Raw genomic sequence first — 15021 nt, 5'->3', positions numbered from 1 at the left:
ATTAAAGGCTTTTCGGAATATAAAAGTTCTAATATTAAGATTTGTAGGATTAAAGTTTTTTGTCGACAAAGTAAAAAAACATATTTTTGATTGCGTAATAAATACGACTTAGCGTTTCAGTATTTGCGAGCATTTGCACATGCCTTTGGGTATTTTAAAAGTTGTTTATAAATCCTACTTAAAGATAGAACTGAGGCGCGGCTGACCGGACGTCATGCAACACAGCTTTTTGAACACTTAAGAATTAAGTTTAGAGTCGTTGTTTTGCTTTCATTAGCATTTCTGCATAGTTTGCCGTGTAAATGACAAGTTTAATAGACAACAATTATGTGTGAATAAATATTGATTTGTAGAAATGTAATGTTTATCCGAAGGTCGTTCTGTGTTAATTCTGTGGTTGTATTCAGGTAAAGAGTTGTTATTTCTGTTCATCATGTTTTGTTCATGATCTTTTAGATAAGAGTACAATACCCGATTTCTCTCCTTATTCAATAGTAAACCAGCCGTTATCTACTTTGGTTACCTTGACTGCGTTAACTTGGCATTGTAAGCTTATATATGTTTTTTTTATCTAACTTAACTTTGTTGGGTTATTTTGAACTTTTGAGGGTTGCTAAATTGTGTTACACTAGACATTGTGATCTTAAACTTGTTATGTTATTCTTTGTAAGGTAACCTAGACATGTTGTCCTTTAACCTGTTATGTTACCCTGACCTTGTGAGATAACCTAGACATTCTTATCCTAAACTTGTTAGGTTACCCTGACCTTGCGAAGTAACATTGACATTGTGAAATAAAACGTTTGTTACCTTGACCTTGTTATGTAAACTAGGCATCTTGAGCCTTAACTTATGTTACCCAGAATTTGTTAGGTAACCTAGACATTGTGAACCTAAACTGTGTTACCCTGACCTTGTGAGGTAACCTAGACATTGTGATCCTAAACTTGTTAGGTCACCCTGACCTTGCGAGGTAACCTAAACATTGTGAACCTAAACTTATGTTACCCTGACCTTGTGAGGTAACCTAGACATTGTGATCCTAAACATATCTTACCTTGACCTTGTTAGGTAACTTAGACATTGTGAACCTAACCTAATGTTACTCTGACCTTGGAATTTCCGTATCAATACACAGACTTCAATAATATATCATTTAAACAATACATCTAAGTTGAGTACTTGTCTTAGGTATTATATTTATGACAAGTTTATAAACTTAATGTTAATACGAGGTCATCGTTCTCAGTTTAAAAATTGCCCCAATTATTATGTAGTATCTAATATCAGTGGTAGTTTGTAGCAATATGTTGTTGTGTATACACGGTATATCGTGTTAAATTTGGTGTACTGAACACGTTCACCTTGATTTCGGTTTAAGCACAAAACGTCATTGCATCTGTTTAAGTTTGGAACTATATTCAAAGCAAAGAAATTATGAACCAAGTAAAATGAACAATACCTGTTTTGTCCGTCATAAGACATTTAAGAGGATCGAAACATCCTTGTTTATTGAGTGGTAGGTTATTGCAGCGGTATCCGAGATTGGCTTATGAGATCGATCATGGCACAGAAAATTCTGTAATATGTTTGATATATTTAGATTTTGAACAATAATGTCGAAAGGCATTTTGAACTCTACTGCCCCCCTCCCCCTGTGTAACAGCTGAGCTAATGCATTGCGGAAGAGACTGTGTCAAACAGGGTGGTTTGCTATAAAGAAATCCTAAGAACCTAGATTACCAGTATTCATTACCATCACGCCTTATTAGTGAGGCTTCATATATCTTCATCCGCTTTATTGACGAAGTCAGATTCTTGATTCTTGTTATCAGTGCCTTTTGTTATAAGTGTCTTTTCACCGGGACGTTTTAATGTCTATACCTTTTATCGCTCTTTATGCTCAGAAGAACAGAATACTTCTAATAAGAGAAGACTCTGGATCAATACGCGTTACTTACAGTTTTGTCATATAATACATTTATATGAATTAGGAATTGAGATGCCAACCTTGCAAAATAGCATTCTTAGATGCTGTTTAGTTAATTTTAAATTGTTAAGTTCGTATGAATATTTTAAAAATATGTGTTCTTTCTTATCATGATTTATCACAATACACTACTAAACAATATAATTGATTCATTAAATGTCATTTTGTCTCCATGTCTCACCTTATTCATCATCCGACATAACACCTCTTACAGCCGTACCATCATACAAGTGACACAATCAACATATCATGCAGAGCTCAATATTTCAACCACTTTAAAACACTCCTTGTTTAGATCTTACTGATTAAAACATCTTATTAAAGTAATTACAACATAAACAGACCATGCTAACGTGATTCAGAATAACGTCTGGGGCATACCTATCTTAATTAATCATGGTAGGTATACATAGACAGGGAATGCCATCATTATCGTGAGCCAGACTCTGGAGTTTAAATGGAAAATAAAATAAATGTACCTTGAAGTGGCAACTGATGACCATTAATAAGGGGTAATAGATATAGAATGTATTATGTAAGGACAACATGGGACGGTTACGTACCAATGTGTTTTGTAAGTAATTACCTATTACATTAATATTCACGAAGGATTGTAAGATTTTATAAGTAACATGGAAAACTACCGCAAGGATAATTCATTTTGAAGAGTTTCATTTTTCTCTTTCCTTTTCAAATCAAGTGATTGTAAATTTTGAAAGAGACTATGTATCAAGTTTGTGCCGTTATAAGACATATGGCCTTCGAGTACTAACGTCTTTTAATTCAATATTAAGATATATCGAAGATTTGTTGTGGTTAAATTAAAGGAAATTTATCATGGAATTTAAATCGTCAATTAAATTCTTTTACGTCACAGTTTACCTTCTTGAACTAACACGCTCTTCAAATCCAAGATATTGACGTTCTTCCAACTAATGAAGGGATTATATAGATACTTTGGTGAAGCATGCGGCTTCATGAACTTAAAGTTGATGAGGTTTCACAGGCACCATTATGAAATAATGCACATTTCTATGTGAGATATGAAATGCAGTAATAGGTCTAGGTCACTACCCTGGTTTTAATACTAGGTCAACAGTCTACCTACATCTCGATATTATCCTGTGTTGTATACATACGTTGTGTAACTGGAAACTTTGGCGAAGACGAAGTACCAATACAATTTTTCAGTACTGCATAATATACAGTAATGTCAAAATTTCGAATTGCTTTGTATATCACGTCGGTATGATTGAAAAAATGTCTTCGATCACTTAATTGCATTTTAAAGCCTTGTGTTCGTGAATGCTTATTAGTTTTGAACCATCTGTCTTACACGTTTGTTCTATGTTTGTCAATGGGTCTTCTTCCATTCAAAGCAAGCCATATCGTATTTAGTAAATGTTTCTCTTTTTATCAGTATAGCAAATATTTACATGTTTAGATCATAACTGTAATAGTTTCCTTTTTATGAAGGATTATCAAGCAGAAATGTATAGATCAATAATAAACAAACGATTTATTCTGAAAGTCCTCAGAACATCATCATTGATACCTATCTGTCTGTTGTGTCCAGTCAGTCTGTTCATTATATTGAACATGGTTACTACATGTGAAAAAAGGGACACCAAGAAAATACCAACATGTCATCATAATCATAATCTAAACTAAAATTCAAACTAGGGCAAAATAAGACAAAAGTAAAACTTACACGAGACTTCTGATAAAGTACAAGAAGATTCAGACCAAGTGTTCCGGAAGAGTAAGCATCTTCTACTTCACCGACGACATTCGCCATGTAAATCTTGGTCAATCTAACTTAGTAATGACACGTTCTCAAATGAGATTAAGGTATACAACAATGGAACCAACAGGCAAACAAACGAGCGTCACACAAGTCCATTTTGACACGTTCAACAATTCAAAACACATCTCTATAAATGTTTACTATTTGTTTATACGTTTTCCCTTCATAAATGAAACTTCAGGTTATCAACGCGTTGACATGTACTTAATAAATCAACTATATGAAGTACTTACATTAGTATATATGTTTCCAATTAGTACCACATTCATTTTCATGTTCTATTCTGTAGTGTTTTATAAGCACTTGCACGATTTGTCTGATTAACACAGAATGTACATTATATTTGTGATACTTTATGAATATTTATTAGTTCCACCCTTAAACATAAATCCAGTTGTATCTCATGAATAATTACAGGGTCACAGAAATACTTCAACAAAGTGCCTTACAAGTATGTTGAATGGACAACATAATAATAATCAAAACTCAAATGAAATGAAAATAGGGCAACAAAACAGAGATTTACTCGAAAACTCCTGAAAAAGCTCAAGGAGAATAAGACCATACCCCAACAAAGTATCATATTAAGTATAGTGAATGAAAGATAGGATTTGAAGAGGAGACATCAATTGAAAGAGAAACACATCATTACTTCCATATGCTATAAAATGGTGAAAATTAGGACCTCTTGATAATTCAGCTGATCTTTTACGTTACATCTAACATGACGTCTCCAATTAAGTCTAGTAAAGAGTGAAGGTAATTAAGTAGACAGATGAGTTATTGCTTCTTCTATTTTTTCATTAAATAGAGTTTGCACGATGGTAATAAATAAGTATTTAAATAAAAATATTTATATGTGGTATGATATATATGTGGTATAACATATATGTGGTATGATATATATGTGGTATGACATATATGTGGTATAACATATATATATATATATGAAAAGCAATTATATCAGGAATATGATACGATTCATATAAACTTTTGTTTTTGTTTAAACTAGATATCTTAATTATATAACTTTTGCATATCTTGAAGATAGTCTGAAAAGAGTCAATATCAAATCTTTTATAGATGCTTGAAAACTAGGATGGTTAAAGACAATATTATTAATGTCAAAAAGTTCATAATGTACTTGGAAATCCTCTTAGAAGCACTTCTGATTCCTTTCACTATAAGAAAGGAATCACTAATTTATGGTTTCTAGCGAAATAAAAAAAATCTTTCATTAAAATTGATTATGAAATAAATAACATCATTAAATATTACATTTACGAAACTAGATGTCTTGACACCACTTTAAACATACATTCTCTGATGAGTTTATTAAAAGACCATCACAATGTCAAAAAAATACATAGCGACGGCTAAAGGTGATGCTTCTCTTTAAACTTTCAACAGAGATTGTGGAAACACTTTTACTTATTTTGACTTAAATTGAATAGACTTTTGTTATTTCTATCTATGCCCATTGGTATCTATTAATAATCTTTTGAACTCTGATAGTTGGTTTAGAGCAAATGCTTTCAATAAAGCAAATATCAATTTAATTTATACTTTTTGATTTTTGGAAGTCCTGTCTCTCTCTCTCTAATATGTCGTCGACATTTGTCTTGTGTTCGTCTGTCTGTACGTAATACTCTGACTTTTCTTGCCTCTGTGCTCATGTCTACTATTTGTTTTTGTTTGTCTTTGTAAAGACCTGTCTATCTCCAATTCCTTCCTAAAAAACACGCACACACATGACAATTATGACCAGTTTTATTTCAATGTTCTAAACTGACATTGATTGATTGAAATCTTGTGTATAGATTAATAACTATCATACTAAGGTATTTGTTTGTGTATGATAAATTGATTGATAGTGTGAAAGCTATCTATCTATCTATCTATAGCTAGTCTATCTATCTATATATAATATATATGTAATGTTAAATCATATATATATATATATAATACATATGTAATGTTAAATCATATGTATTCGACATCTTTAACTATGAATGTTGGTATTACAGATCTATGGTGTGAATGAAGTGTTTGGAATGTTTTCCATGAACACACTGTGTATTTGAAATCATGTATTATGAATGTAAGATATGAAATGTTTGATATGCGTGGTTGTAACAGATGTCTGGTATGAATTGTTTGATATGAATATCTCTTTACAGACGTATTGTATACAAATATCTTTATTTAGATCTTTAGATGAGACTGCCATGAAATATGATATTGTCTCGAGTGTGTGCTTTGAAAAAACAGAATAAACATATTAGTCGAATTTTGCATATTTAGGTAAAGAAAAATTGTATAATACAGCTATGAATCAGAAAATAAGTAACTATTCGAATGGTTACTTTTATATTTCTGACTTCTTACAGTGAATCATTTGTATCTAATATCATATTGTTATCATACTGCTATTCATGTACAAATGTATGCAATTTGTACCTGATTATCGGCCTATACTCAATGTAGATTCCGGTTGTTAATTATACGAATTATCTGTTTAGTATTGATAAGGGTTTCGCCACCTAATACTAAATCCGTCATCAATAAATATTGACAAATACGCTATTCTATGTAAGTCATTGTTTGTGTTCCATAGGAAGCTTCCAGACAATTGTAAAATCGACTATCCATACCACACTGTGGAGACAGTGGTAGGATATCGACAGATTGGGAAGTCGCTGTTTTACTGTGGGTAAGGTTTATGATGTCCGGGTTGAGATGTAAATATACACATATACTACCGTCTTTCTTCAAACGACACCATCGATACTGTCATTTGACCTGCTGGAGAACCCATATATTTTATACTATATTATGTAAGTGTCTTACATAAATCAAGAGTAGTAATTCTTGAAGTTTCTCAGTGACTTCCTTTATACCGTTATTTACACATCTCAATAGAAGAAATAAAAATATCTTATCACTGTAATGGACAAAGGCAACAGCTTTAGGTGAAACAAGTCAAATTACCTTGACCCTGGAATGGCAGTCTGTTCGTCACATTTCAGTGGTTTCGAAATAATTGTTCACAACCAGACATTGAAATAATACTATGTTGCCTATGTCAATATTTTCAAGTGTGTTTGTATATGGAAACTAAGGCTATAGTTATTGACTTGAACCCTCAATTAATATTAATGAAAACATGTACTTTTGAGCATAAATATATACGTACGTGTGTCAAACCTTCCCCTATACTGAACCTGTGCAGAATGAGTAATGCATATCTCCCGGCCGGTACATGTTTTATGTACTTTGTAAAGCTTACAGGTTATACTTCACTAAGCTAATACAAATTGATTACTCGTTTTCCAACTGAACTGATTTTATTTTATTTGGTATCACCAATACATCCTTTTATTTTGTGTATGCTTAGGGTGGCAAAAAAATTTAATATTCTTAATTTATGTTATTTTACAAGGGGGAAAACGACCGATTTGCCGTTTAATACTTATCTTTCACGTGATATTACGTTAATTGGGCCTCTGTTCAACATCTAAACATCCAATTGCTTTGACATGATGTACCAGTGTCTTATTTTTTTATGCGTGTTATGGATAAAGGAAGCGAGCAATATGAAGAGATCATAAACAAGCTCTACAACAACCATAAACAATTCCATGTTTTGAGCTTTAAATACTTGACACATGTTCTCATTGTTCGCGGTAATCGTTTATGAAAAAACCCAAACGTATTCATCACCTTATTTATGCAAACGATAATCATACCAGCTTTTATCATCAATGAGACTATAAACATGGCATTAACATACATATAGACGATAAGAACAACGACCGCCATCAACATGTATCGTGTAAACTGTTTGTATTTCATCACATACAACTGACAGATTTTAATCAAATTCTAGTTTTATTAACAATAAAAGGGTATTTGATTTATAACAATGATGTAACAAATCTGTCTTCATGTTAAGGACAGCTTGATCCACTTTAAACGTATCAGGTAGAAAACTATCCAATGTAATGAGAACAATAAATCTTATAAATCTAATACCCTTGTACAAATGGGCTATCCACGGAACGTCCTCTGCGTAATGTAATCCTCTCCCGAGGACACAATGGCGTGTGCCGTATGTAACAATAGGCCAGGTAAGGGGCCAGAGTGTACTTTGTCTTATTTTAGATATATGTAGAACATATGATATTTAGAAGCATGTATACCACAGCGTCGGAATACAGCATCTGTATAAAGGTAGCAATGGCAACTGAATTATCAAAGGGCCGTGCAACATAATCATCAATGTCTGACAGTTGTATTCTTACTAAATATTAAATATAAAAAAGGACTACATATGTACGGTCAGATCTATAGAAAAAGTCTTTAGTGGTGTTTAGAAGTAATGTTTTGATAGCGATTAAAAAATATCAAAGTATAAGTTCCAGAGTAACAAGTTTTAAAGTAGGCCGGATAGGTGCTACTGTGGAAATAAAATAAATGTGACCTCACTATGATGTTCGGTAATGATATGCTTATTATCATCAAAGTGTACTGTTGATAATTGTTAATGCTCGTTGAAATAGAGCCGATTATCAGTTACATCAATAATTGATTTTCTTCAGTCGGGTATGAAAACATATGTTGCTATGTTATACTGTTCAGTCTTAAAGACTTAACAGACTGTGACATAACTATTCAGTCTTCGTCACAAATTGCCTATAGATTTAAAAGTAGATCTTCAAAATTTGGAAATACAATCCAAACAGGACAAGACTAACATATATTGACATCAATCGTTTTTCGACAATTCAATGGTCATAGACACATACGCATCAGTTAACATAGTAAGAAAGTCTTTTATTGTAATTTATTAATTGTGCTAAAGAAATATTTAACAAATTGATATATTGACTTAGTCAGTAGTAGAATGTGATTTGTAATTAAAATTCAACAAATGAAATCAGAACCAGAGTACAGAAAACTAAAACGTATGCCTTAACAGAGCACTTTAACCTTTATAATATACCAAACACTTGTTCAGTTGAGGAATATTTATTTTCGTGAGTAAAAAAGTTGATAATAGTGAACGCGAATTATGATAGCAAGCTTCTACAGTTCGATCATGATCAGGTAAACAATCTTAATGGAGTATACAAAACATAAATGTATAGTTATTATAAATATATAAAGAATGTCTTTACTGTCGTGTCACGAGGTTTTAAACGATTGCATGATATGAATGTTTTGAGCACTAATAATGAGTGTATAAACTTACATAACGGATCATTGGAGTCTAATAGCTTTATATACCTGGGTTGAAACCAATGCAGCAATAGTTCATTAGTAATTCCAACAATTGCATTGGTATCACAAATACATTCTGACTTTATGACATTTGTTAGCTAAGCACATCTTTGTCTTGTACAAATTTTCAATATTCTTACATCCGCACGTCACCTTAGAATCCTACTTTCTGAAGCTGGCCTATTAGGCAGCATTTTAGTATTCATCTTTTTACTAGAAGTAAGAGGCCTAGCAATGTTTGAGGCAGGGCGAGCACTCTGCACACGACCTTTCTTTTTCTTACCGTCCGACTTGGAAGGAATTTTGTAAAAACTAGGATGTGTCATGTTCAATGATATAGCCCTTTTACTCCACATGACGTTCTTACACTGCATGGAACCATCCTCTTGTTCCACTGGTACTATTCCATACCTCTCGTACAGGTCCTGTCGGGCCTTTTCCAAATCCGTCATTCGAGTCACATGATGTCGTACCATTGTCCATTTCAGCTTTGATTCTTTTGTATGTTCCGCAAGCGCAGTTTCATTAACATTTCTCCGTATAAGTTTCCAACCTCGTTTAGCTCCTTTTAATTCTGATTTAATATTTTCCATGTCATTTGCCTTAGCTGTTTCCTTCGCCTCTTCATCTTCCTCCTCATCCCCTTCGTCCTCTGTCTCGTTTGCTTCTTTCGCAGCACTATGAAACAACCTGGAAGCCATACCGGAAACGTTGGCTAATCTGTTGATTTTCTCTTTAAGTAAAGTATAACTCTTTGCCCGTCCGTATTCTGTATTACCAAACATTCCTGTCATTACGTCCTTGAAGTCATCGCTTGACTTAAAGTTAGGGCGGGGCTGCAATGTCATTGTGTCTGTCTGGTCGTTAATTTTCAGTATGCTGTCTTCAAACATAGACCAAAATGGTTGTACTGGAGGTTCCGGTGAACCTGTTTCTGAACCTGAGTCCGAATCTTCAAATTCACTGTCAGAATAATCCAGAATTCTTCCACTATCTCCAATACTACTCTTAGGGGTAACACTTCCTTTACTGAGTAAAGTTGCTGTCTTCTTTAATTTTTTTGAGTTTAATTGTTTCGAAGATTGTGATGAAGATAAAGCTTCACGATCACTTGACGACTCGTTTCCAACCTTGGTGTTAGAAGACTTCAGTCTAGAGAGTATACTGGCCTCTTTAGGCGCTGTCTTTTTTCGATTGTCATTTGATGCACCCATGCCAGCCTTTAAGTTGTCTAATAAGGACTTGGAAACGTCCTTAGACGTAAATGATGATTTCTTTGTTTCATCCACACATTGAGGTGACATTGGACTTTTAAACTGCTCTTCTTTATCAATGTTGCCGTTCATTTCATTAGCTTGTTTGAGCCTCGATAACAGCCCCATCATTGGGGGCGGAGAGGAGTTCTCCTGCGAGGTACTTTCCTTCATAAAGTTATTTAGTAGCATAGGATTCTTCATGGCTCTCTCTTTAGAGTTGCTACCATTTGCCAGTAAATGAGCCACTCCGGGCATCGCGGTTATTAAGTACCATAGGTAGGTATATTTCTGTGTATCAGTCTCCACTCAAAGCACCACCTTTGACGTCACCCCGTAACAAGGATCCATTAGAATTCAATACCTCTTACACTTAAAAAGGATTTTTACTCAATTGAAACTTTCACTTCATCGACGGAATCAAAAATAGTTTGCAATTGATAATAAGTCTTGAATGCCTCTGTTTCAATGCGTGTTACCATATATCCAACTGTGTACACCTACAACTTTTAGCGCGCGATAGAAATACGACCGGCTGTCAATATTGACTGAAGGAAAATCGTTGTTTTGTGCTCATGTCCGAACCATTTATACATCCGTACCTACCAGGTACCATAACACGTCACTTCAGAGGTAGTCTGTCCTTTCTCCGCTATCGTTCTATATGGTGCTGCTCACACTGTAGATGTTGTAGGACTAACACAAACCTTTAATAACGAGTACTAGTAAGACGTGTGTATCAATACAACCCCCAGGTATGTGTCAGGCTTTTATACTAAACAGGTCCTAGGTCTTAATGCTCGCTCAATGCCTTATTTTCCTTCGTTTTTATCTTTAGGCAACATAATCTGTCTTAATTTCAGTTTAAATAGGGGAAGTTTCTGACGCATGACTGAACAGATCACTTAAATATTTGTTAAACCTGCCACCAATCATTTGTCATAGTTCATTATTGAATGAGCAGTTCCTCTATACATTAGGACAAAAGTGCATTAACCAGACTGTTGACCACAGCGATTTTTTAAAGAAAAAATGTTCCGTTAGGTGACGTTTTTAATTAGACAAGTCCTGGATTAATATTGTTTCCCTAATTTATTTTATGTTTTCACATAGAAAAGCTAAATTTAATGAATTTCCTAAGTTAAGACATGCTGACTAATTGATACAATATATTCAATGATAATTTGATATTAGGTAGTGATACGATATTAATCATATCTTCATCACTTATGAATCAACAACGAGAGAATAACAAGATTTCAGATTTGTTTTTTATTTCATTTTTACTTAGAAGAATGCAATAATAACACTTTGTTGAAAAGTTGATGTGATTTTGAATTCTTCCGATAAAAGAATGTACAAAAGTCGTTAGATGATGGGAAAGTCCACCTTACTATCTAGACCTTAATATTTCCTATGCTTTACAATTTAGGCCCTCAATGTCACTGAGGTAAACAAAACACTGACAAGTACACAGACCACGTATTGTTATTCGCTGTATAAGTTTCATCGCTATCCGTATTTAATCCAATACTTGTTTTTTGTATTGATGCATCATATTCGTTTTTACATTTCATAGAATATCTGAAATGTAAATGTGTTATCTGAATATAATATAGGTGACAATAGTATAAGATCTGTCTACAATAATTTCGATGACTACATGCATCATTGCTAAGTAAAGCATAACTCGTTTTTGCTTTGCTTTTACTTACACACGATGTAACAAGATGCAGTGTTAGTACAGCTCACTTTCCTGCTGGAGAGTATCTCATAAAATATCAGCACTCTATTGTAAAACAATACCATTGTGCGACTTTTATAAAACTATACTTCATTCATTCGCTATTCTGTTGAATGACTATATTCCTGTGCGTTCTACTATCGACATGAAGTATTTAAAATATTCATTAGTAAGAATATATCAATAATATTTTGGTTTATACATGTTTAAAGGTTTAGAAGCATGTTATTGAATGATCCTTGCGTTTCTTTTGTCCAAGCCGTTCATTCACTATGCCAAATGCATTCGCTCTCATCTAAACAGTGATCTTGTCTAGTCCTGGTTATAGCTAGAGAGACTGACACATGTACTGTTTCGAGAGCTTGCTTCAAGTATGGTTTCCTTTATTCGCGAAATCAAGGGAAGGTGTCATTTTCTTGCATTAAACACCTGTGATATCCTCTGCTCCCTTATCTGCGTTTTTATGCTCTAGTAACCTGAAACTGAAACTTTAAACTGAAATTAATGAAACAGTGACAATATATGAATATAAATGATATGAAGTGTAGATGGATCTCTCTCTCTCTCTCTCTCTCTCTCTCTCTCTCTCTCTCTCTCTCTCTCTCTCTCTCTCTCTCTCTCTCTCTCTCTCTTTAAGATCCCAGTCCTTCCTACTTTGCCACAACTTTGAACATTATAAATACTTTTAAATTGTTCCCTAAGATTAGATAATGGAAGCTCTCATCCTTTGAAGCTGGTGGTATCTGGGTCTGGATTATATTGGATTTTATAAGAAGGATGATTGTGGTCCTTCAATGTGACTTAGACTGTGTTTAAGTTTACAAAGTGTATATTCCAATAGCAATACAAATGATACAAAACAACTCCTGTAAGATAAACGTATGTTACCATCATATTTATAACATTAAGAACTCAAAGGTCACGATTTTGATAAGGGAGATAACCATTGTCAAATGTACCTCCATTCAAAACATTCAAATCTCATTACAGTCATTTATATACATATTTCAAAACCAAATGTCATGAACGTTATCATTTGGAATGACCATGTTGGCATGAATGAACGTCTAATAAATACATCTCTAGCACAATTGGTGGATGTTAACTTTTTATCTCTAGTTATCAAAGTCCGTCTATTCTATCAACTTTTGAAAAACACTGCCCCAAGTGAAAACAAATACTATTTAACTTAACCAGTCGTTGTATTACATCTGTTTATCTGTCATTTTATCAACAAACATTTCTAATCATATCTGAAAATAAACTAAAACATCTGTGAGTGGATTTCATCATAGGGATGCCTCGATTTCAGTCTTATTCTCAAGTTTGTAGGCATCCTGAAACCTCAGATTTCTATCAAAAGCTAGCTAATCAACATTTTCAATGTTTTTTTTCTATTTAGGTAAATAGATCATGTACAATGTTTCAACAAAATATGATAAGGAAGCCATTACGGACGTTCTTATGCAGTGTCCTTCTCATCAAATTTTCAAACTGATGTAAATATTTGTGTGACTCGATGTGAATAGGCAGACATACTCACATACCAAGGAACGCATTAAAATCAAGGCTGTCAAAGACAGAACAAAAATATGTATTCTATGACGTTTGTCTGTATAAATAGGTAAAACACATAGTAAGGATATCAATGATAAGTGAAAGTGGCTATATCTATATATATATATATATATATACCTTTACAATATACGTCAAAGAAACCTTGCCAAATAGCGCCAAGGCAATGATAAGAACCTACGTCATGAATCAATAGGAATCAACCATTGTGTAATAGATTGAACAATCTTCTTAGAAACAACTAAATAAACACAAGGGTTTTCGATAACTTTTTAATGATAAGGAAGTCCTACAGTCGTCATAATGATCTCACTAGGATATGTCTTATATCCTTCTACATAATGGAGTTGGACGTTGTAGATGTCCATATCCCATTTTTTAACCTTGTTTATAAGTGAAAACCTGACATTACTTACTTGAACTAACCAATATGTACATGGCGGATGTCTGCTGTAAAGTAAAACCCTGACACTTCCGAAACACGTGGTCGTATTATACTGGTATATTTACATATTTTTTTCGGTAATTTCATTGAAATTGAACTGGGAATATGATGCCTTTGACGTGTTGGTGTTTCCCAAGCAGTCGCCACGTAGACATAATATCGCGGGATAAATTTGATCTGACTTCAGTCTTATATAAATTCCAAATTTGTGAATGATATTGTAATCAGAGTGGAGGATTTATTGTACATCACAGGAAAAACAAGCAGTATAATATCATATACAATATTTTATATTACAATGTACTCTGTAGTCAAGGAAAGTCCCATAATTATACTGTTTTCATATTTGATAATATATTCCGAAAGTGGTTCGGTGTCAATGTTTACATTTAACAAAATAAAAGAAGCTAGTTCTTAAACGTTTTTTCACACTAATCTCACGCGTCTGTGAATGTTATTTACCAAGGTATTCACAATAGAAGGGAGAGTACTCTGTCAGTCTTGAAAGGAAGTCCACACTTGGTGTGACTTGCCGCTGATTTGGCCAGTTTGTATCAATTACTGAAATTTTAAAAACATATATTTTGTTTGTTTCGTAATTCAGTCCAGTGCTGTAACTCAACATTTTTATCCACTCTTAGTACGCGACTTACATTAGACATGGTATTCTGGTACAATAAAATAGTTATCGGTAAGTTCGTGTCACCCATAGATTGATCACAGGAATCTTGTGTATCTCATGTTCTTTTCCCTGTAAATTCATTCTGTAACCAACTTCTAACTTTTATTTACATGCAAACAAATGTCTGTACATTGATACAATTTAACCTTTATAACAAAAACAGATTAATCTGTAATTTACATGGAATGGTGAACATACGAACGTATGCCATTCAAAATATGTTTAAATCTGACATTCTACAA

The 15021-nt window shown here is 33.4% G+C and overlaps 1 protein-coding gene across 1 annotated transcript; it reads right to left on the bottom strand.

Annotated features, from left to right (window-relative positions):
• Window positions 1-9229: 9229 nt before the first annotated feature.
• On the bottom strand, window positions 9230-10591 carry LOC132554745 (uncharacterized). The gene has a single exon (XM_060219055.1). It carries the CDS (start codon window positions 10589-10591, stop codon window positions 9230-9232), a length of 1362 nt encoding a protein of 453 aa, XP_060075038.1.
• Between the last annotated feature and the right edge of the window lie 4430 nt (window positions 10592-15021).

The sequence above is a fragment of the Ylistrum balloti genome, unplaced genomic scaffold (assembly GCF_031769215.1).
Source record: "Ylistrum balloti isolate Yb309-2 unplaced genomic scaffold, AGI_CSIRO_Ybal_v1 Utg370440, whole genome shotgun sequence".
Classification (NCBI taxonomy): domain Eukaryota; kingdom Metazoa; phylum Mollusca; class Bivalvia; order Pectinida; family Pectinidae; genus Ylistrum; species Ylistrum balloti.
The sequence above is the reverse complement of the archived record's forward strand: the minus strand, read 5'-3'. Positions and strand labels throughout refer to the sequence as shown.